At 44.1% G+C, this 22,539-nt stretch overlaps 1 protein-coding gene across 1 annotated transcript; it reads left to right on the forward strand.

Annotated features, from left to right (window-relative positions):
- The first annotated feature begins 6,438 nt into the window (after positions 1–6,438).
- EIF4EBP1 (eukaryotic translation initiation factor 4E binding protein 1) lies at positions 6,439–22,108 on the forward strand. The gene is made up of 3 exons (XM_079955298.1): positions 6,439–6,634; positions 20,102–20,275; positions 21,100–22,108. The coding sequence occupies exons 1-3, from the start codon at positions 6,478–6,480 to the stop codon at positions 21,129–21,131; spliced, it is 363 nt and encodes a 120-aa protein (XP_079811424.1). The 5' UTR covers positions 6,439–6,477; the 3' UTR covers positions 21,132–22,108.
- The last annotated feature ends 431 nt before the right edge of the window (positions 22,109–22,539 follow it).

Consider the following 22,539-nt stretch of genomic DNA (forward strand, 5'->3'; position numbering starts at 1 on the left):
CCACTTCAATTCATCCCCTAGGCAATAAATCTCTTTCTTTCTTTTTTAGGTTAACGTTGCCCAGCTATTAGGAACATCAGAGAGAACGTCATTCACAGAAACATCGAGTCAGCCAAACTGTAAGTTTGCGCTGGTACCCTGAATACCCTTTGCACAGCAATGGAGCATGCACATGCGTATCTCAGTGGAAAGAGAGTTTGTGTCATGCTCATGAAGCAGATAAAACCACATGCATATTACCATGTACTTTGCATATTTACAGTGCGATCTGGTGAACGTTTACTTGGAGCTACACTAAGTCCCATTGTGTCAAGTTGGACTTGTTCACTCCTAAATGTGTTTGGATGCCGCAGCATTAAGCTTGCCAACTGCCATAATGAAGATCTTCTTTTATACCACCCAAGCTAAGAACATACATTTCTTACCAGTGTTGCCAACTTTCTTTTCTTTTCTAACCATCCCTGTTCATCTGCCTTTAACTATAGTCTGGCACACAGAAATTAGAAATTAAGCCAGGAAACATTCCTCAGCCAGTAAACAAAACTTTGTCGCTCCCTTTTTCTGCACCTCAAGTGTTTATTTTTACTTATCATTGCATGCATATCACAGCTTTCCTCCAAGGAGTTCAAGGTGAGCATGGTTCTTCTCTCCACAACAACCCTGCCAGGGAGGTTAAGCTGAGAGACTGTGACTGGCCAAAGATCACCAAGTAATCTTTGATTTGAACTTTGGGGATTTGAACTAGGGTGTTCCAGGTCCTTTTCCAACACTCCAGCCACTACAGCACACTGGTTTTCTTGATGTTAAGAGCCAAGGGTACTAAAAAAGGGGGGGACCAGTCCCAACACCAGCAGTTAGCCAGTTTGAGCATTGGCTGAAGGTCCCAGAGACTTGGAAGGGCTCTTCATGGGACCAACCCAGCTGAGATTCACTGCCCTCCTCACCAGGCCCTTGGATGCTGCAACAAACTCCCCTCCTCCATATAAATACATTTCTAACCACCACAGGTTATTTTTTGGATTTTGTGTGAGGGAATTCTTAGATACTTGGAAACTCAGGCAAAAGCAGAACAAATAAGAAAAAATTATTTTACAGAACAAAGTAGATAAAACAAAGGATGTTATCAGGAAGTAATGTTCTTTTGGGAAACGGTTAACTTATTAATAATTATACTAAAACTAATGGATGTTACAGGCTTCTAAACAAGGCAGTACATGCATAGCTTCTTTCAAACTTTAGTTGCTTAAATTCAGTTATTACACTTCAGGTAGTTGTTACAGGTTTCCACACTAAATGGAAAACGCTCAGCTTATTTGGAGTTATTTTACTTCAGGTCCGTAAGTTAGTTAGATGTTTACAACTTAATACAGTGGTACCTCGGGTTACAGACACTTCCGGTTACAGACGCTTCAGGTTACAGACCTGAAATAGCTAACCCAGAAATAGTACCTCGGGTTAAGAACTTTGCTTCGGGATGAAAACAGAAATCGCGCAGCAGCGGCGCGGCAGCAGCAAGAGGCCCCATTAGCTAAAGTGGTACCTCAGGTTAAGAATAGTTCCAGGTTAAGAACAGGACTCCAGAACAAATTAAGTTCTTAACCCGAGGTACCACTGTACTTTGGTTCTTAAACAAGGTGGTACTTTCTGTCAGTTACCCAATTAAACTCCTGAGGTATTTCCAAATAGTATAACAGACCCAGAGGATCACCACACCCCTCTTAACTGGTTTGGGTCTTGGGAGTCTTCTCTTTCTAGGTACATGAGAGGTACCCAAACACCCCATACTTCTTGACGTAACACATAGTTAAATGGTGGCATTTGCTCCTCCCGCAAGAAGCAGCGACTGGCACCAACTTGGATGGCTTCAAAAGAGGATTTGACAAATTCATAAAAGCTAAAGCTAACAGTGGCGACTAACAGCTTCTACATTCTTAATGTTTGAATGTGAAGGCTAGTGCAGGATTGGGGAACATGTGATTCTCCAGATGTTTTGGGACTGTAACTCCCATCCATCCTGACCACTGGCTGTGCCATCTGGGGCTGATGGGAGATGATGTCCAAAAATATCTAGAAGGCCCCAGGTTCCCCACCTCTGCAGTAGTGGGCCAACCCTACACAATGTTTCCTCCATTCTTGGCTCTTCTTATGTGAGAGAGACTTGGGGAGTGGCCATAAGTAAGGATTTGATTCTTCTACACACCCTCGACTATCACCCCAACAGGTGAAGTTTGACACAATGGCAAGGTCACACAGAAACCAAAGAATGGGAGAGGTAGGAGGGGGGAGAAGAGGTGGAGCAAAAGAGTGGCGAGAAGGAGGGGAAGCTGCAAAATCTGACACTGCATGGGGTTCGCAAGTGGTTCCAAAGGCCACCCAAACTTTTCTTAGGAGAACACAGGGAAGGTGAGCTGGGCCACAAGGGGACGGAACAGACCAAAGACCTGGAACAAAGAAGCAACAATAAGAGAATGAGATGAATTGGGGGGGGGGGGCTTTGGTGCAGGGGAGAGGTAGGAGAATGGAAATGTTTAAAAACGTGAAAGAAAGGGGAAATTACGAGGGACATGGAGTAATGCATTACAAAAATTGAGAGCAGTAGAGGACTCAATGTGCATAACTTTTTTGTTATTCTTTGAAGGAGAAATACCTGAAAATGATTCACAGATGGTATTTAACTCTGAGTAGGCTTGCTAAAATGTATAAGTCCGAATCAGGTAAGTCCTGGAGATTCAAAGAGGCAGAGGAAATGTTTTTTCATATGTGGTGGACTTGTAAAAGGATAAAAGAGTATTGGGAAATAATCCATAATGAATTGGAAAAAAAAATGTCTAAAAGTACTTTCCAAAAAAACAAAAAACAAAAAAACCAGAGTCTTTTCTGTTGGGGATAATTCAGACTGAAATTCCCATGTGTCAGAAAAGGTCATTTATGTATGTTACTATTGCGGCCCGTGTTTTATTAGCCCAAAAATGGAAAACGAGCAAGGTCCCAACCAAAGAAGAATGGCAACTTAAGTTGACAGAATATGAACAACTTGCAGACTTAACATATAGAATAAGAGAACAAGAAGAACATATCTTTAAAGAAGATTGGAAAACATTTATTGAATATATGGGAAATAATTGTGTACAGCTGAAAACGCTGGCAACATTAAGATAAATTCAACAGTGTAAATAAGTTTTGATGGATGCAATAATAGAATACTGGTATAGTTTTTGTAAAATATGCAGGGATTTATGATATGTAAAATGAACCATGGAAAGAGAAGGGAAGTCACTGATATCTAAAGGATGTAAAATAAGTATTTTAAATTGTGAAACAGAAAAGTTAATAAAAAATTATATATGAGTATAAAGCCTGTTTTCAGAGCACAAAAAGCCAGATTTGCATAAAATCAGCATGCACTAACCTGCCTGTGTAGGTGCACATTTACAAATACCGTAATTGCTATAATTTAAATAAAACCCCTAGAGGTGCACTCCATTGTCTCTTGAGGCAGACCAATGCCAACAACATCACTTTGGGGAATACTTGTAACCAGATGACCTGTGCGTCTGCTGTCCATTGTTGATGAGCTCTCCTTGCTCTTCCTTCTTATAGTTCATTAAGTTGAACTTGAACTGGAAAGAAGAAGAAGAAGAGTTTGGATTTGATATCCCGCCTTTCACTCCCCTTCAGGAGTCTCAAAGCGGCTAACATTCTCCTTTCCCTTCCTCCCCCACAACAAACACTCTGTGAGGTGAGTGAGGCTGAGAGACTTCAAAGAAGTGTGACTGGCCCAAGGTCACCCAGCAGCTGCATGTGGAGGAGCGGAGACTCGAACCCGGTTCCCCAGATTACGAGTCCATCGCTCTTAACCACTACACCACACTGGCTCTCTTCAAGCCCTTCAAGCAGATGACTCTTTTAAAGGCTGCCCTTTGTAAGGTAAAGGGTAAAGGGACCCCTGACCATTAGGTCCAGTCGTGGCCGACTCTGGGGTTGCGGCGCTCATCTCGCTTTACTGACCGAGGGAGCCGGCATACAGCTTCCGGGTCATGTGGCCAGCATGACGAAGCCGCTTCTGGCGAACCAGAGCAGCGCACGGAAACGCCATTTACCTTCCCGCTGGAGCAGTGCCTATTTATCTACTTGCACTTTGACGTGCTTTCGAACTGCTAGGTTGTCAGGAGCAGGGACCGAGCAACGGGAGCTCACCCCATCGCGGGGATTTGAACCGCCGACCTTCTGATCAGCAAGCCCTAGGCTCTGTGGTTTAACCCACAGCGCTGCCCTTTGTAAACTAGGACGCTAATACAACTATTAAAAGTGTAAGAGTCCTGTCCCATTTTTTATGTGTCTGTCCCATTTTTTATGTGTCTTGACATTCTAGCACAATAGGAGTAAAGGAAGCTTATCCCAAGTCAGACCACTATTCCAACTCAACATTGTCTACACTGACTTGGAGAAGCTCTCTAGGGTATCAGACAGACAGACCTACCCAGGGACTGAATCCAAGATCTTCTTCAGGCAAAGCAGATGTGCAATCTATACCCTGCAGGTAGGTGCAGTTTTCCGTCATGAGCAATGTCTCCGTGTAAGTAAATCACACATAAGTTGAAGGTCCTCCATAACGCTAAGGTAAGTCTGTGTCTATTGCTCCCTGAAAATTGGGATTTTAGAGTTAACAATGTGCATCATGGGGACAAATCAAAAGTGAGCATGTAAGAGTGTGGGGGGGTGCTGTTGTTTGCAATTTTTATTATGTATTTTGTGTTTGACAATATGACATCTCTCGCTACCTATAAAGGGACTGCTCACAGGCGCAGACTTTGTCTGGATAAATATGATAATATATGGAAGGATTTTATGCAAAATGTAGGCTATTAACATTTACATAAGTATTAGGATAATAACACTATACCAATTTATATAAGAATATGGGAATATAATGCATTTTTGCTTATATCTATCTATCTATCTATCTATCTATCTATCATCTATATCTTTATATGTATCTTTTTATTTTTTATAATTTGTATTTATGATTTTTAATTTCATACATTTCAATAATTTTACAATTAAAATGATTTTGAAACTCGACTTCCTTCCCCCTTTCTGCAGTTCCTTGAATTTATTTTTTATATTTTCTGCATATTCCAAATTAACTTAATCATTTATTCATCTACTTTAAAGGTATACACTTATGAAACTTCAGGTTATTACAATATTCCAGTTTGTTGGTAAATATTCAATAGACCATTTCCATTCTTTTATATGTATATTTGGTTTTTTTTCTCTCCCCCTCATCTTTCCTTCTTTTTTCTGTATCACTTTATTTCTTTTAACAGAAATCACTCCAATAAAATGTAAATTTTATTTTTTTAAAATGTATTTTGTGTTTTTATACTGTAAACCATGCTGTGGTCTTCGGACGCTGTTGTCCAGAGACAATGAAGTGCGCCTCCACGGGTGAAGTCAAGCCACTGGAAAATTGCAGCGGCTGAGGACTGGAAACTCGTAACTGCTGCGTCCCGCATTGTTCTATCTGCATTAGCACCTTTGGATGAGAGGCGGTATAGAAATTCAGTTATTAATAATAATAAGATGTTAAATTATTTTTGTATGCCACAAGTGCAGCAAGAATTTTGTTAGCAATGAATTGGAAAACACAAGAAGTACCAACAGTGAAAGATTGGCAGATGAAGATGATGGACTTTTTGGAGCTAGCTGACCTGACTGGAAGAGTCCGCGACCAGAAGGGGGAGGAGTACCATGAAGAATGGATAAAATTTAAAGACTATTTAGCTAAATACGTTAAGATAACCTAATTGGAAAAGCTTGCAAATACGAGATAGACTTAGGATTTAAATATGTAAGGATCTGAATTAAGATGTTTAAAGCCAGATTAGAAGGAATGAAAGATGTTACGTGATCAAGATAATTTTTCTTTGAGAAGATCAATTTTGGAAAACTGTTAAAATGATATATAATGAAATTCAACCAGGAGGATTTGAGGAAGTCACTTAACAATGTTACCAAGATTGGTTTAATTATAAACAGGATGTTTGTGTGTGTGTTTGTTTTAATTTTTTTGGAATATTAATTTTAAAAATTGAATAATAATAATAATTTTTAAAAAGTTGCACACTGGGAGCCAGAGGCGGGTCCTGAGTCTATGCCAGTGGGAGACCATTCTGGCGCAAACGACACCGCGCTAGGTGAACAACGGCGCTGGAGGACTACGCTTCCCGCCGTGCTTTGCGCGGCGCCGCCGTAAACACAAAGGGGCGGGACCAGTTTCTTTCCCTCCCTGAGGACTCCGCTCCCCGCCGTGACGTAGGGCAAAGGGGCGGGGCCGGCGGCCGCTCCCTCCGCCCCTGAGGACTACGCTTCCCGCCGTGCTTTGCGCCAAGTGGGCGTGGCCGCGGGGCGCTGGGACCGAGAGGGAGAGCGAGCGCCTGGTCGCGCGTCTTCTGGTCCGCGAGCGCCTCCGCCATGTCCGCCGCCAGCTGCTGCCGCCCTCAGGGGCCGACGCTGGGCAGGGATATCCCCGGCCCCGCCAAGCGGCTGATCCTGCCCGACGGAGCCGCGCTGCCTCCCGGCGACTACAGCACCACGCCCGGCGGAACCCTCTTCGGGACCACGCCGGGCGGTGAGCGGCCACGGGGAGGGAGAGAGCGCCCCTGAGCATGTGCAGAGCGCCCCTGAGCAGCCCCCCGGCGGGCGCTGGCTCTTGGGACTCCCCTCCGCCCGCCCCCCTCACTTCCAGTGGGAAGCGGCTCTGGAGTGCCTCTGGGCATGTGCAGAGTCTCGTTCCCAGGGAGGGCTCGGTGTGGTGGTCCCCCTTCAGACCAAGCTCTAGTAGTGCCTCTAGACATGTGCAGAGTGACAGCTGCGGGCGGGTAAGCAGGCGGCTTGATCAGAGGGAAGCAAGAGCACCTCTGAGCATCCTTACCAGTGTGAGCTCTTGAGGGAAGTGGGGCGGTGGGAAAAAGGATTGGGGGCCGAGACTCCCCTGCCACTCTGCATCCTTTTTGCAATCAGCTCTGGGGTCCCCAGGGCATCCTCGGAGGGGCAGGGTCTGTTCCTGGGAAAGAACTGGAGAAGAGGTGTGGGTAATATGAAGGTGAACTTGAGCCAGACCTGGGTCATTCCCCTCTTCTTAATAACACATAAGTAATATTCAACTGGGGGAGAAAGAGGGAGACAAGATTTCCTTGGTCACTTAGTCAGATGCATGAAGTGTTATTCTCCCTTAACAGATTGGCCAGTGACTATAGGGAGCCAGAGGATGTAAAAGCCACGAAATTCAGAGTGCTGCCTTAACCACAGCACTAAGGGCCAAACTATTCCTTATGTGGGGAGAAATGATTGAATATGCTGTTGTCCTTTTACTAAGATTACCCACACGTGGCATTTGCCTATTGGAAATCAACCATTCCCTGTGACAATGAACTGCCACTTTGTGCCAACAGTGCATGGGGGATCCTGGGGTATGGGGATTTTGGGGAAAGGGACAGTAGTTATGGTCAGGCTTGATTCATGATACTGCCTGTTTTAGAATGATAATAACGAATTAGGTGCTCCTTTGCTGTCCTGAGTGCTTAGGAATACATATTGACTTTGGAAGGTGGGCAGGGGAAGATAGTGTATAATTCTGTTAATTTGAGGTAGTGGAACTAATTACCTAACACAAGAGAGCAAGCCTAAAACATCAGAAATGATCTTCATTGTGTGGAGAAATGTTTTGTCTTTATGCTGTGAAACAAGTCTTTGATTTAAAAGCTTTCTGTCCTTGGCTTCAGTGCAGGAAACTGCACAAATGGCTGAAACCAAAACAACTGATTGCAAACAGTACAGATTAAGCCTGGTTGCTGCATGCCTTCAAAGAGGCTTTGTGTTTAGGGGCAGAGAATGGGTACCCCGAGGTTGGGGAGTGGGTAGGGACTGCCGGAGAATACGAGAGTGGGGCATATTTGTTCTTTGGAAGTATTTGGGCTAGGGATTATGTGCATAGTACAGGTGACTCAATTTACAGGGGTCATGCAGCACTCCATGCAGATTATTAGGCTTTTTGCCACTCCTGATGTTGAGAACAAAGTAGTGAATTTCTTAGATGCTAGGAAATGCACTTAGGTGCGGAATTTAACTTGGAGTGACTTAAGGCAGCGGTGAAATGCTTGAACACAGGGCACACAATTTGGCATGCACTGAAAGTAGAAGAGGCTACATCTCAAAATAATAAGGATGGAACAGCTGAGGCAGCACTTTTTTGTCTGAACCAGCACTATGATTCACTTAAAGACTGTTTCTGCCTTCTCCGTGTTTACTGTTATGTCAGACAGTAGTAAATATCTTGCAAAGAATGTGACTTTCTGGAGTTGGGTGATGGCTGAGCAGGGCATGATTTGTGGAATTACATATACGGGTCTGTCAGAAAAAAGGCTGTTGCTTTCTGTCAGGCATGAGACAGTTGATATTAAATGATTATATTGGCATTAGCGGAGAGCAGTCCTGGAGGCTCAAGTGTATTTGTTTGTTTGCTTAGGCTGCAATCCTAATATTACCATGGAATACCCGTGGAATTCAATGGGACTTACTTCTGAGTAGACGTGGTTAGAATGCCAGCCTTAAGTCGCCTAGAACAGTGCAGAGGACTTAAATTCCAGTTTATAAAGCAGCATACAAAATTGTGAACAGCAAATTATGTTTGCCTGCATAAAGGACGGCCATAGTCCTCTAAGCTGTCATGTGTATAACTTTTTCCAGAGTTTATCTGTGTACAATGGTTTAATCAAAGGCTGCGGAAACCTCCCCAGAATGATAAGAATAAAAGATAATGAGCAGCCCTCAGTCCATTGCCCCTTCCAATTTATTAGCATTGCTGAGCAGATGTCCACAGCAATAACTGTTCATAAATTACTGAAAGTAAAAAATACAGAGATCCTTCCAGCGTGGAGAACGTTCTGTTATAAGCGCCGATGTAGTAATTCTAATGGGTTGTTTTTGAATAAAAACTGTTCAGTAGCTTTATTGTTATATCAGTCCAAGAGAATGAGCTGTGCTGAGGAATGCTAGTAATTTCTTTTATTTGACTAATATCCATCTGTGTGCAAACTTCTCTGGTTCCCCATGCAGAAGTGTTGCCAGGCTTTAAAATCTGTACGCTGTTGTCAACTAAAAGCAATTGTTGTTTTTTTAATAGATTGTTTGAACCGAGTTAAACCGTGTGGCAGACATGCAAAGGCAAAATTTAATTCTTTGTGCATGGCCTTTTCTGTCTGAAAGTCTTAATGTTGATATGAGTAGTTGAGGACCAGAGGGTAAGCTAGAATAGCCTTGTGCACCTGAAAATGTGATCAACTGGTGAAGCTTCCTGCATCCCTGTAGGATGCAGTTTCCCAAACTTGGATCCCCAGCTGTTTTTTGGACTACAATTCCCATCATCCCTGACCATTGCTCCTAGCTAGAGATGGTGGGCATTGGAGTCCGAAAACAGCTGAAGACCCAAATTTGGGAAACCCTGCTATAGCTTATAGAGAACTTGTGGCTCTCAAGATGTTGATGGACCCCAGCTCTCATCATTCCCAGCCAGAGGGGCCAACGGACAGGAATTATGGGACTTGTAGGCCAACATGGACCGCCACATGTTCCTTAGCCTTGCTTTAGCTCTTTTATGCAAAACTTGGCAGGAAGCAATGCCTGAGAAAATACAGTATGGTACACCCAAGTTTTGCTTGTCAGCCGTCTTTCTCCCTGCTACCTCCGTTGTGGTTGCCCCACACCTGCTAAGCACACAGGTCAAGGATTGGTGTGAGATATGCACAGGTGCCGTGGCCTTGCAAGAATCAGCAAGCTGAATTTGCGCACCAGGGACATGGGGCGTGGAAGAGGCATGCCTGGCCTTGTTTGTTTTTGTGTGAAGCATGATTCCTTGGCAGCAACCCAGACTGCTTCATAACATTAACTGTTTTGTAGCATGTAGCAACGCACAAATATAATGGAGCAGGTATCTTGCAAAGAACAGAAGTGAGCTTAGTGAGCAGTGTAAAAGCTTCCGTGACAGTTCATGGAAGGCTCCAGACTGTGCATAAACTTCCTGGGTGTTAGCATTGCTTACAGTGTTTAACTTGTTGGAAATGTGTTTAAACAGTCTTGTCGCTCTAGATTGAAAGGTTGTTGCGGACCAGAAAGCACATTGTTGTGTCATAGTAGTAGAGACCACTTTGTCAGAGGCACAAACTATTACCCCTTGGTTGGCAGGCTGTGTATTTGTACACTCCTCTTAGGCATAGAGGGAAAAAATAGTAAGCACTGGGTCAAAAAATATGAGATACGGGTACAGTTCGTGACATTTCTAATCAAAATTCAAATATATGCAAATTCAGAGCAGGGTGATGCTTCATGCAACCGACTAAGTGGGCTGTATTGGACATAATCTTATGCCATAATGACCTTATGCATCTGTTACACTTTAGGTCAGGCATCCCCAAACTCGGCCCTCCAGTTGTTTTTTGGAACTACAATTCCCATCATCCCTGACCACTGGTCCTGTTAGCTAGGGATGATGGGAGTTGTAGTCCCAAAACACCTGGAGGGCCGAGTTTGGGGGTGCCTGTTTTAGGTGCTACAAAATGCATAGCTATTCTTCTGGAGTTTGTCAGCTCGGAATTAAACATACTTAAAAAGTTATTGCTGTCTGCTAATTAGTAGAAACCTGAAGAGAGAGCCTTGGGTTCTCTGCTCAGAGTCAGAAGTCCTAGAACCTAGAATATTTTGCTGCACCACTATAATTTTACTTTATTTAAAGCCTTTTTACCCTGTTTTTCTGCAGAAAATCCTCACAGAGTGGCTTATGAGTCAATAAAAAAACAGGACAGTCTCTGCCCTTGTGTTTGCAGTCTAAAAAGCACAACAAAAAGGCAGAAGGAATGGGGGGGGGGGAGAGAAGAAAGTAAACTCAGGCACTGGTTTTTATAGTTGGAGGCTTCTTAGAACAATTAGTTGGCATATAAACGATTCAGGTACCTGCTGGTACACCATCTTCAAGGTAAAAGTTGAGGGAGAGCCAAAGGCATCTGGTGTCTCCGAAGACCATATGGGATAGTTCTGTTTCCTTTCTCTCCCTCAGCCTGATAGAATGGCTGCTGTTAAGTGACAGATACTTCACGTTAGTACCAAATTATTTTTGTCTATCTTTTATAGTGTCAGGTTAGATAAGATGCCCAGTGGCTGTGCTGAGGTCATGAAGTATGTTCTTGATTTAATCAGTGCTATGCGGATTATTATTATTTGAAACTAAATGCACAATTGCTTCCTTTTTGATTTAAGTATTTGACTTGAATTTAACTAGCCTTTAAAGTTAATAACTCTGCAGCCTTTCTGCACAAATCTGACATTTTCTTGTAGTGTAATCCTTCCCATATTCGTTCAGCACAGTAAGTTCAATGGCACTCGCTCTGTAGCAATTGTGCGTAGGCTTGCATCATTAGCAGCTCAGCTGTATTTCAGCAGACGGCGACAATGCTGTCTTCTGTCTATGAGAAACTCAGTTGCTTCATGCACTGTGGATTCCATCATGGAAAGCACTTTGGAAATTGCTATATACAAAGGCTATCCAGCTTGGTTGCCTGCACGTGACTCTTATTCCCTTCAGGTGACCAGGTTTGTGGTTATTTAGAAGCCTGGAGGCTAAAGGAAGGGACGCAGGTGGCGCTGTGGGTTAAAGCCTCAGCGCCTAGGGCTTGCCGATCGAAAGGTCGGCGGTTCGAAGCCCTGCGGCGGGGTGCGCTCCCGCTGCTTGGTCCCAGCGCCTGCCAACCTAGCAGTTCGAAAGCACCTCCGGGTGCAAGTAGATAAATAGGGACCGCTTAGCAGCGGGAAGGTAAACGGCGTTTCCGTGTGCGGCTCTGGCTCGCCAGAGCAGCGATGTCACGCTGGCCACGTGACCCGGAAGTGTCTCCGGACAGCGCTGGCCCCTGGCCTCTTAAGTGAGATGGGCGCACAACCCCAGAGTCTGTCAAGACTGGCCCGTACGGGCAGGGGTACCTTTACCTTTACCTTTAGGCTAAAGGAAATGCAGTTGTACCTTGGAAGTCGAACAGGATCCATTCCAAAAGTCCGTTCAGCTTCCAAAATGTTCAAAAACTGAAGTTGCAGAAGCCCGGTCGGACATTTGAGTTCCAAAAGAACGTTCACAAACCGGAACAATCACTTCCAGGTTTGGTACGTTTGGAAGCCAAAACATCAGAGTTCCAGGGTGTTTGGGATCCAAGGTACAACTGTAAATGTTTGTGGCACATCCAGCAAAGTCAAAACTGCTCTTCTGGCTACAGTGGAACCCCAGGTTATGTACCATCCTCCTTACGAATGCTTCGGGTAACGAGCTCCGCTAATCCGGAAGTAGGTCTCCTGGTAGCAAACTTTGCCCCAGGATGTGAGCAGAAGTCGCGTGCCAGCAGCGCAAGGCCCCATTAGCGAAAGCACGCCTCAGGTTAAGAACGGACCTCCGGAACAAAAAGTTCATAACCGGCGGTACCACTGTACTTCGAAAGCATTCTACATCCTAGTTTGCCACAAACAGCAGCGCTAAGCCATGGTTTGACTTAACATTGCATGTGAACCTGGACTTGTAGTTTGACTTTCTCCAAACCAACCATGAGCTGCAGCCAAGAATTGTTCCTCGCTAACTGCACATGGTTTATTTGTGGAAAACACACCATGAGCCTGAGTTTGCACATAATGCTAAGCCAAGCCATCGTTTTGCTCCAGGCAGCACAGCAGCAGCAGGACCAAAGGAGGAGCAGCTGCGATTTTTGCTCTGTATAGCCACAACACTTGCTCATTCACGCTTAGTTTTGCATACAAACTGAGCTTTGCCATCTTGTGTGAAGATTTAGTTTGGCAGCTGGCTACTGATCTGAGGCGTTGACTACAGGGTAAAATGAGTTTTGCTGAATAATATGTACTGTGAAAGTAGATGAGAGTTACCCTAGTAGTCTCTCGCTTGGCCCTAGTAGCTTTTGCAATTATAAGTTTTTTTAACTGTGTTTATTGTATTTTAAATTGTTGTAACTCGTCCTGGGATCTGAGGGTAAAGAGCTGGTATTAAATTAAAATAATACAGTACAGTACATGCCCTTACCACAGCAAAAAAACTGATACGGATGAATTGGAAAAATAAAAATGTGTCTCCCTTCTACAATTGGATTGAAGACTTTTACAAACTCGCAACATATGAACAATGTGCATTGCATATAAACGCAGACTTGCCATGGACAAATTCAATGATATTTGGAATCCATTCTTACAAATAGTGTAATAGGTTAAGATCTCCTGAAGTACAATAAAAACCTTGGGGGGGGGGGAATTAAAATAATACAGAGTACAAAGAATTGTCTGCAGTTGCTACTTGGAGGAAGTTTTGCAGTTGTTATCCTCAAGGAATTGGAACTAGGCATAAAATCAGACCTACATGCAAGCTCTGGTTCTGAAATTAAGGTTCTCAAAATCTTATGCCAAGGCATGGCTTGGCGTTGGGTGGGAAAATGCTGTGATAGATTACACAATTTTCTCCCTATTCCCTTTGCATGCTTTGCTTTCGACTTGGTGGCAATGGTAGTCCGCCATTACATCTAACCCCACCAAACCAGCACCTGGACCCTTCCTAGAATAAGGCCTGAAACCGTTAAATCTAAAAGTGTGTGCTTATGTGCATGCTGCTTGTTTCCTTTGTTAGCTGTGCTGTTGGGGAGTAAGCGCGGGAAAGGCAGAATTCACCTGAAAGCTTTGCTGGGAAGGAGAGGAGAGGTGATGGTCTATTGCAGAGCTTTCCAAACTGTGTGTCACGTGAATACTCCCCGTGCTCCTCCCAGAGCTGGAAAGGGGTTAGTTTAGCCTCCTCTTTGCTAATAGAACTGAATTACCATGTTACAAAATGATGCATGCCAACGTGAAAAGTTTAGAAAGCTCTCATCTGCTGCAAGGGTGGGGAAGATGTTACACTCCAACCCTGATCAACCCCAGCTAGCATGGTCACTGGTCAGGGACGATGGGAGTCTAGCAACAGCCCCCTCTTCCACCCCACCCCTATTGTTGTGTAGGGGAACTGCAAATGTAAATTGGGAAGTTGAGTTGCTTGCAAGTCTTCAGCCAAGTCCAGAAATGTCACCTTGACCAACACTTCTCTTACTCCTCTAAATTGTAACCTGGACAGAGAAAGGGGTTTAGTCACGCTGGTGTCAACAGCTCTGACCTTTGACTTTCTAACCGAGGCTTATAGAGAGTGGGAGAGAGAGAGCTGAGAGGGACAAACAGAACAGCTGACCTGATCAAAACTGTTGTTTGTCGATTGCGGCAGAGCTCAGTATGGGGAAGTGAGAACAAGAAGCTGACCTAAGTACGTGGCACTCTTGATATGTCAGGAAATGGAGCACGTTTAATTCTGGTTTGTGTAAAGTGTCCAAACGTTTTTCAAAGAGGGCCAGATTTGATGAAGTGGAGGGCCAACCAAAGTTTTTGACCTTTTTTTAGGATTGAAGTTTTGAAGTTGTTGAGCTTTTGAGGTTTTTTTAGGATTTAGGGACATGGGCGGTGTTTTTTTAGGATTTAGGGACACAGAGCCTAGGGCTTGCTGATCAGAAGGTTGGCGGTTTGAATCCCTGCAACGGGGTGAGCTCCCGTTGCTCGGTCCCTGCTCCTGCCAACCTAGCAGTTTGAAAGCACGTCAAAGTGCAAGTAAATAAATAGGTACCACTCCAGCGGGAAGGTAAACGGCGTTTCCGTGTGCTGCTCTGGTTCGCCAGAAGCGGCTTCGTCATGCTGGCCACATGACTCGGAAGCTGTATGCCGGCTCCCTCGGCCAATAAAGCGAGATGAGCGCCGCAACCCCAGAGTCGGCCACAACTGGACCTAATGGTCTGGGGTCCCTTTACCTTTACCCCAGGAAATTAAGTGCCACAGGAAATTAACTGCTGGATTACACCAACCAGCGGGCTGGATTAGGCCCCCGAATCAGACTTTGAACATGCCTGGTGTAAACTAATGCTGTGGCAATGTCCTGCCAACACAGCTTTTAGATTCCATGGCTTTAGTTACCTCTGTGACCCCCCCCCAGTTCTGCAGATGTGTTGCACATCAACAGGCCTTGGCCCATCAAAAGTCCAAAATAAATCTTATTGCTGCTGAGCAACAAGTAAGTGGCCGAAGGTCCTATTCGTGGCTTGTTTTTAACTGTCTCGGATTGCTGTTGAGAGGCTTGCCAGCATCGAAGGTGTTCCTGCATAAGAGGTAACTGAATGACATGCCTCCTTAGAGCAGGATCTCAGCACATGGCGGTCTCTGGGAAAGGGCGGGTTCCGCTTTTGGCAATCGATCACAAATGCTTGAAAAACAGCATACAGAGTGAAAGGCTAAAAACTGGGCATGGCGATGGGTGTGCATAACTGCCTGTTCTTGGGTTGAAGTAGCAAAGGGGCATTGAAAAGGACAAGTGTTTTCTCCACTGTCACCACACAGTGCTAATTGAAATAGCCCCCCATTGCTTGCTGGGTTGGAGAAGGCCATTGGGTCAGGTTGAGATCTCGTAGATCAGCTTTTCCAATCTGGAGCCCTCCAGCAGCTTATGAGTTGTCGTCTGGGACATCTGGGGGGCACCAGGTTGGGAAAGCCCGTGGTACACCGTTCTTGTCAGTCAGTGGTGGGGAGCCTGTGATTTTCCAGATGTTCTTGAATTTTAGTTCTCATGAGACCCAACCACCATGGCCAGTGGTCAGGGAGGATGGCTGGATCTCATGGGAGTTGGAGTCCAGTAACATTCAGAGGACCACAAGTTCCCCACACCTGTTGTAGAGTGAGAGTTTCTGACTTTAAATCATGACACACAAGCATCCTTGTGCCATAGGAACATACAAGAGTCACAAAGCAGATTGTGTGAATAGCTTTTGGACACTATTTTTTAAAAATCCTAGTAAATTATATGTGTGGGGTTTATTTGAGCAATTAAAACTATATAAATTTGCACATAAAAATGAAAACAGTTTTAAAGAAGTAAAAGTTTTGTTTTAGCTGTGCATATAATGCACCAGGCTTCTTGTACTTCACATACAAGAGCAAATTCCTCAGAATGGTGTTTGCTTTTCTGCAGTTTTTATAAATATGTTTATTTTAAATGTAGTTGCTTTTTGTTTTTTAAAGTCAAAATATTGGCTTGCTGCTGAAGTACCTAGATTTTGCAGCCCTATTTTTAACGGATGATGCAATATATATGTGTGTGTGTTTTGATAATATGCCATTGTTTAAAAGTCTGAGGTCATCCAGTTTGCTACCACTTATGATTGAAAGGGCACCTTCTTCACACATCACAGAGTTAAACTGTTGAGTTCCACAGGAGACAGTGATGGCCACAAACTTGGATGCCTCTAAAAGAGGATTAGACAAATTCACGGAGGATAAAAGCTATCAGTTGCTACTAGCCACAATGGCTAGGTTCTGTCTCTGTTGTTGGAAGCAGTCCATTTCTGCATCCCAGTTGCTAGGAATGGCAGGTGAGGAGAGTGTGCTGCTACACTGGGCTCCTGCTTTTGGTTGGCCACTGTGAAAACAGGATGCTGGACTATTCAGCTCTTAAGCTCTTGAGCCAGTGTGGCGTAGTGGTTAAGAGCGGTAGATTCATAATCTGGGGAACCGGGTTCGCTTCCCCGCTCCTCCACATGCAGCTGCTGGGTGACCTTGGGCTAGTCACACTTCTCTGAAGTAGCTCAAACTCACTCACCTCACAGAGTGTTTGTTGTGGGGGAGGAAGGGAAAGGAGAATGTTAGCCGCTTTGGGACTCCTTAGGGTAGTGATAAAGCGGGATATCAAATCTAAACTCTTCTTAAGTTAATTTATGACCAGGGAGTAATTGGGGGCAGCGGGAGATTCAGAAGGGTAATCCTGTACTTGACTACACAGAAGTAAGTCCTGTTGAGTTAAATGGGGCTTACTTCCAAGTACTAAAAAATACTACCTCCATTACCTGGTTTCAGAATTAAATTGTTCAATGAGAAAAGCATATTAGCCCTTCCCTGCAATGCACACACCAGCATGTGCATACAAGCTTATGCAACTGTATGTTCATGTAAAAGGGTTCCCTCTTATCATTATATACCTTCAATGAAGCTGTAGTCCAGTGTACACGTTGCAGAAAAACAGTCACCACAAATGAGAATTCTCTGTTAAATGAAGGCTGATCTGCAGAGCATCTGCTTTTCATAAAGAAAATCCCTGGTTCGGTCTCTGGCATCTCCAGCCAAAATAATTTGTTAGACTACCTCTTTCAAACTTGTTTCCCCAGATGTTGGACTACAACTCCCATCATCCCTAGTGACCAGGACCAGTGGTCATTGGTGATGGGAGTTGTAGTCCAACAACTACAAGTTGGGGGACCCAAGTTTGAGAAAGGCTGGGTTAGCAGGTAAATTTGATGGACCCTTGCCTGGTAACCCTGTGAGATGCCGTCTGCCAGAGTATTTCTTATTTAGTAAAAGCACGTGTAAACCACCAGCAAAGCAGTTTTTACAGCTTAGGCAAAGATGAGGCAGACTTGAGCTATATGTATGAGTTTACATCCCAATTACTTGGCACTGGGGGGGGGGGAGGTTCAAGCTCAGCCCCAATGTGGCAGCAGTTGTTCAAAGGGGAAAGGTCAAAAATCCCACCAGGTATGCCCTGTGGAATTTGGCCCTAGAAAACAGCTGAAAACTTAATGGGCTAAATGGGAGGGGGTGCTATTGACCACTTCAAAAATGAAAACATTCAGACATGGCAAAACACAACCTCTAGGTTTCTGCCAATCCCATTTGTATAATGGCACAAGCCTGTTGGGCTCCCTGTCCCGTATTTGCTTTAGCATACTGGATCTTTAGATATGTGACTTGACTGTAAACTCAGGGATGGAGTCCTCCAGTGAACCCGTTACGAAATGTCCCTGCGGTAACTGGTACACTGACAACACTTCTAGGAAAACTGGTGTTGTTCTGCAAGTGTTCCAACGGCTGGCAGCTGTAATAACTGACAGGGCTTGGCTCCAGGACCTTGATTAACGGCTGTTTAATGTGGGGCGTAGTCTAAACTGGTGACTCTGCCCGTGATCTGCGGATAGTAGCCAGATTTCGAAATACTGCTACTGAGTTGGAAGATTATTTAGCACCAGTTCCTCCATGCTGAGTTTCAAAAAGCCTTTCCTCACCACACGTACACATAGAGCCTCTGTTTTGTTTGAAGGGGACTGTTTCACTCGGCTCAGTGAATTGCAGAAGTGACATTTATAGGCCTCCTTTCTTCCAAATGGACTGCAGGGTTCACCCTCCCATTTCATGCTCACAACAGCCCTTTGAGGTTGGTTAGGCTGAGATCCACTGATCTTCATGGCTGAATTGGCTTTTGAACCCAGCTCTCCCAGGACCTAGCCCACACACTATGCTTTGAGCAGGCTAAAGCAGACACACGGTGCTTTATAATGTTCGGAGCACTTCATGTTCATTACATCAATAATCCTTGCAACAGCGCTGCAAAGTACGACAGTATTTTCCTGGCAAGTGAGACTTGCAACAAAGCATTGCATTATATCCTATCACTTATTGTATGTCCTACTTCCCAGGGTCATCTGTTTGACCACTGAGAACAGGATGTGGAACTAGATGGGCCTTTGTCCGATCCAGCAGGGCTTCCCTTACTTCCTTATCCTTATCCCCAAATGGGATGTTCAGGGTAGCCAGTCTCTATCCCACTTCTCTGTTTTTCTTCTCCAGCTGGCTGTCAACATTCCATAGCTCAGTTTTTGGAGGGTTGCACCCCCTTAATATTCATTCTAAAATTCTTGGCTCTCACAGCCTGCAGTTCACAAGAGGAGCAGGTGGCAGTTTGCCTAAAGTCCACTGAGTAGGTTTCTGGCTGAGAGCATTTCTGGCACATTGAATGCAAATTTGTGTAATAAAACCCTGATGATCTTTTTTATTATTTTAGTAAAGGGGAAAGCTGCTTCAGTGGGGGGGGGGCTGATTTTGGAATGGAGAAGCGAGAAGGAAGAAAAGACGCTGAGTTTCCCCTGCTCCAATTGCTTCAACTCCTGCCTGTCATCTTCGCCTTTATTCACTTATTTGGAGTGTAGCTAGGACCAAAGTGAGACTTGAATTGGGCTCTTCAAGGCTAACACTTACAATTGTTGCACCAACTGTTGCTAGGTATTGACAGTCAATCCAGAAATAAGATTTCATTGACAGACGGTGGCTTTTGGAGAGTGTGTTTTGTTCTTTAAAACTGTATTTGGGGTCGTCTTTCTTCCATCCAATCCTGAGTACATGTTTTGAGATTTGGCTGCTGTTTATTGATATGCTTCCTTTTAATTCTCTCTGGAAGCAACTGCCATCTCTACCACATGGCAGAAGATAAACATTTAATTGCATTTGTGTCAGGGATGGGGGAAAGATCCCATTTGCACCATACGAATCAGCCAACTTACTGGATATATTTATTCATTTTTTAACTCAAATCATGACTTCACATTGGCAACTGACCCCTCTGTTAAATGCCACTAAGCTGTCAAAGGGTGAAGACAGAACTCTGATAATGCCCCATGCCAGCTTGAATAGAGTTTGTGTAGAAACTAACATACTGTACAAAGGTATATTATATTTTACATTTGTTGTTCAGAGGCCCCCAGAAGGGAAAGTGGCCTTCTGAAAAAGGTTCCCCACCCCTCTCCTCCTCTCCTTCCAGTTTTAAATGAACCACAGTTCCCTGTAATTGATTTTGAATTGATTTTAAAATGAATTGATTTTAGAGTGCTGTGTTACTTTTATTGTTGTTAGCCGCTCTGAGCCTGGCTTCATCTGGGGAGGACGGGATATAAATATTTTATTTTTTTTACTATATTATTAATGCCCATACTTGGTATAAGCAATGGTTTTGAACTTGGTAGGCCAAAATAGGTGCTTGAGAGGAGAGTGTGCAAACCTGATGCCGTGAAATGCAAGAGTGTAGTATAGCCTATAGCACTTGGGTGATGAACACACCAAAAAGTCCTTCCTTACCTCCTCCCTAGGATGAAAGCAGTGATTTGTGGTTGTCTCTCTTTCCTAGGTACACGCATTATATACGACCGCAAATTTTTAATGGAGTGTCGGAATTCTCCAGTTGCCAAAACACCACCTTGTGACCTTCCAGACATTCCAGGTGTTACAAGCCCAGCTGTCGAAATCCTTGGGACCGAGACCAATCTCATCCACGCTGAGGAGGAGAAGCAGCCAGGCGTAGGTGAGTGATCTGTTGCTGTGTCATAAAGTGCCATTGTTTTAATCACAGGTTGCACTGATCTTACCCAGCAGCTGGTTATGGTGGTCCATCAGGAGCGCCATAAACCCTGTGTGTTGTTGCCTGCCTAGGATTGCAAAATAAGAGAATGAGGGAGACCCAGGCCTGGGTCAGCACCTGGAATCCAAGGGCAAGTGCAAAGTTCTCAGAGCTCCAGTGGAGGCCCCAAATATGTGGTCAGTGGACTGTGTTGAGTGAGCCAAGTGGTTCTCAAACTGTGCATTAAAATGAGATAGAGGTGTTAAAATGTGTGAGAGCAGGGGTAGCAAATGCGGTACATTCTAGGAATTGTTACACTACAACTCTCATTATCCCAGGCAAGCAGGACCAACAGTCAGGGATGAAGGCAAGCTGTAGTCCAGCAAATCGAGATGACAACTGGTAAAGCTGCCTGGAAATGCAAAGGTTAAGGGTACCTTGCAAGGTTGCTTTCCCATAGCACAACATTGCTCAAGCCAAATGAATATCAGCTTTTGAGAGAACACATTGTTCTCCGCTGGCAGGCAAAGAACATTGAAAACTTTTTCTACCACCTGACCATCCTTATCAAAGGTGGCAATGCCATTTGTTTGTTCATAGTCACGCTGAAAATATTAAATGGATTATAGGCTGCCAACCTTTGAAGTCATTGCTTTTTCCAGCTGTCTCAAGGAACACATTATGTCCAGAACTGGGTGCCTTAAATCTTTGGACACTTAAGCAGTAGGCAACATCAAGTTAATATATGCAAAACTTGGAATTCATCAGCAATTTCTTTTTCTTTGCAGGTGAGGAAGCCCAGTTTGACATGGATATCTGAAAACCTGCCCCCTGAAATATATCTAGGCATATAGATAGATACACTTTTCCAGTGAAGACGTGATGCTTCCAAAACAAGTGGGGCTTGTAGAATAGCCCACGCTTTGCAAAGCTTTCCAAGATGGAAGGTCCATTAATTATTACTACTTTTCTGGGAGGAAGAGGAGATTTCCTGTTACATAAGGACTGAAAACACTTGGCAGAGCCTCTCTGTGTGGTGGTGGTGGAAAGGCGGCCAAGGAGAAGCATTGGCATGGAGAGGTGGAACGCTCTGTGCAATTCTGGCCCTTGAGTTCCAGTGCCTTTGTTCGTGAATGTCTCTGCTGCCAAGCAAGGCATTGGATGCAAGGACAGATATAAAATTATGCCGGATCTAGGGGATTAATACAGTGGTGGGTCACGCTTCCAATCACATCACATGTCTATGCAACGTGCTCTACAATTGTTATCTCATCACTGTTCACAAGAAATGAGATCAACGGATGCGGTGCACAAATTAGTTGTTTCTGTAAATTGACAGAACAACATTCTGCCTTAAGCTTTTTTTCAACACAAGCACCAGTCCAGCACTGGTATCTTGATAAACTTCTACAAATAGAGTGGAAAAAGAGAGAGCCATGCTTGTTAAATCGGTTTTCCTGTTGTCTTATCTGTAGCAGCTTTTCCTAGTACCATACAAATTAATGCCATGCTGAAATTAATTAGACATTATCAGCAGGTTCTGGTCAATTTCACTCTGGTAGAAACACTTCTTTTAAAAAATAATAATCCTGAATGTGTTGGAGAGAGCAAGATCACTCGCTTCAAAGAGAAGTGGATTTTCAAAAACTATTGGAATGAGAAAGTATTGCTGTGGGAAAATGGGTAGCCTGCTATCTTTCTTACTTTTTAAAGGGCTGCATACACATTCATGGAAATCTGTACACATTATTCAATGTACTTTAAAAAAAAAGAAATAAAACTTTACAATTGCTCTAAGCTTTGGAGGAAATGGTTTCCCATTATTAGTAATGTTGCACAAACTATCCAATCCAATGGGCGCCTGCGCTAATCATACGCTGTCAAAGAACACATAAGAGCCTTTTCTAAATTGGTGCCCTCCAAATGCTGTGAACTACAGTTCCCATTAGCCCAGGCCAGTGCTTGGGAATTGTGAGAGGTGTAGTCTGTCAGAATCTGGAGGGTAACAGGATCATAGATAGTAAATCATAGAATTGTTAAGTTGGAAGGGATCATGAGGGTCGTCTATGCAATGCAGGAATATTTTGCCCTTTGTTAGAAACAGAGATATGAAAGCTAAGAGCCACAGTAAATGTCACCTTAAACCTAGGTTATGGGCACAACAACGGAATGTCTGGGCGCACTTTTTTTATAGAACAGGAAAACAAAGCAGAAAATGAATGAACTCA

The sequence above is a fragment of the Podarcis cretensis genome (genome assembly GCF_951804945.1).
Source record: "Podarcis cretensis genome assembly, chromosome: 15".
In the NCBI taxonomy this organism is placed as follows: domain Eukaryota; kingdom Metazoa; phylum Chordata; class Lepidosauria; order Squamata; family Lacertidae; genus Podarcis; species Podarcis cretensis.

Excerpts from the sequence above, each read along its gene's own strand:
- EIF4EBP1 (XM_079955298.1), top strand. The coding sequence starts at position 6,478 with ATGTCCGCCGCCAGCTGCTGCCGCCCTCAGGGGCCGACGCTGGGCAGG. Across the intron at positions 6,635-20,101 it reads CTTCGGGACCACGCCGGGCG|GTACACGCATTATATACGAC; the intron begins GTGAGCGGCCAC and ends TCTCTTTCCTAG. Across the intron at positions 20,276-21,099 it reads GGAGAAGCAGCCAGGCGTAG|GTGAGGAAGCCCAGTTTGAC; the intron begins GTGAGTGATCTG and ends TTTTCTTTGCAG.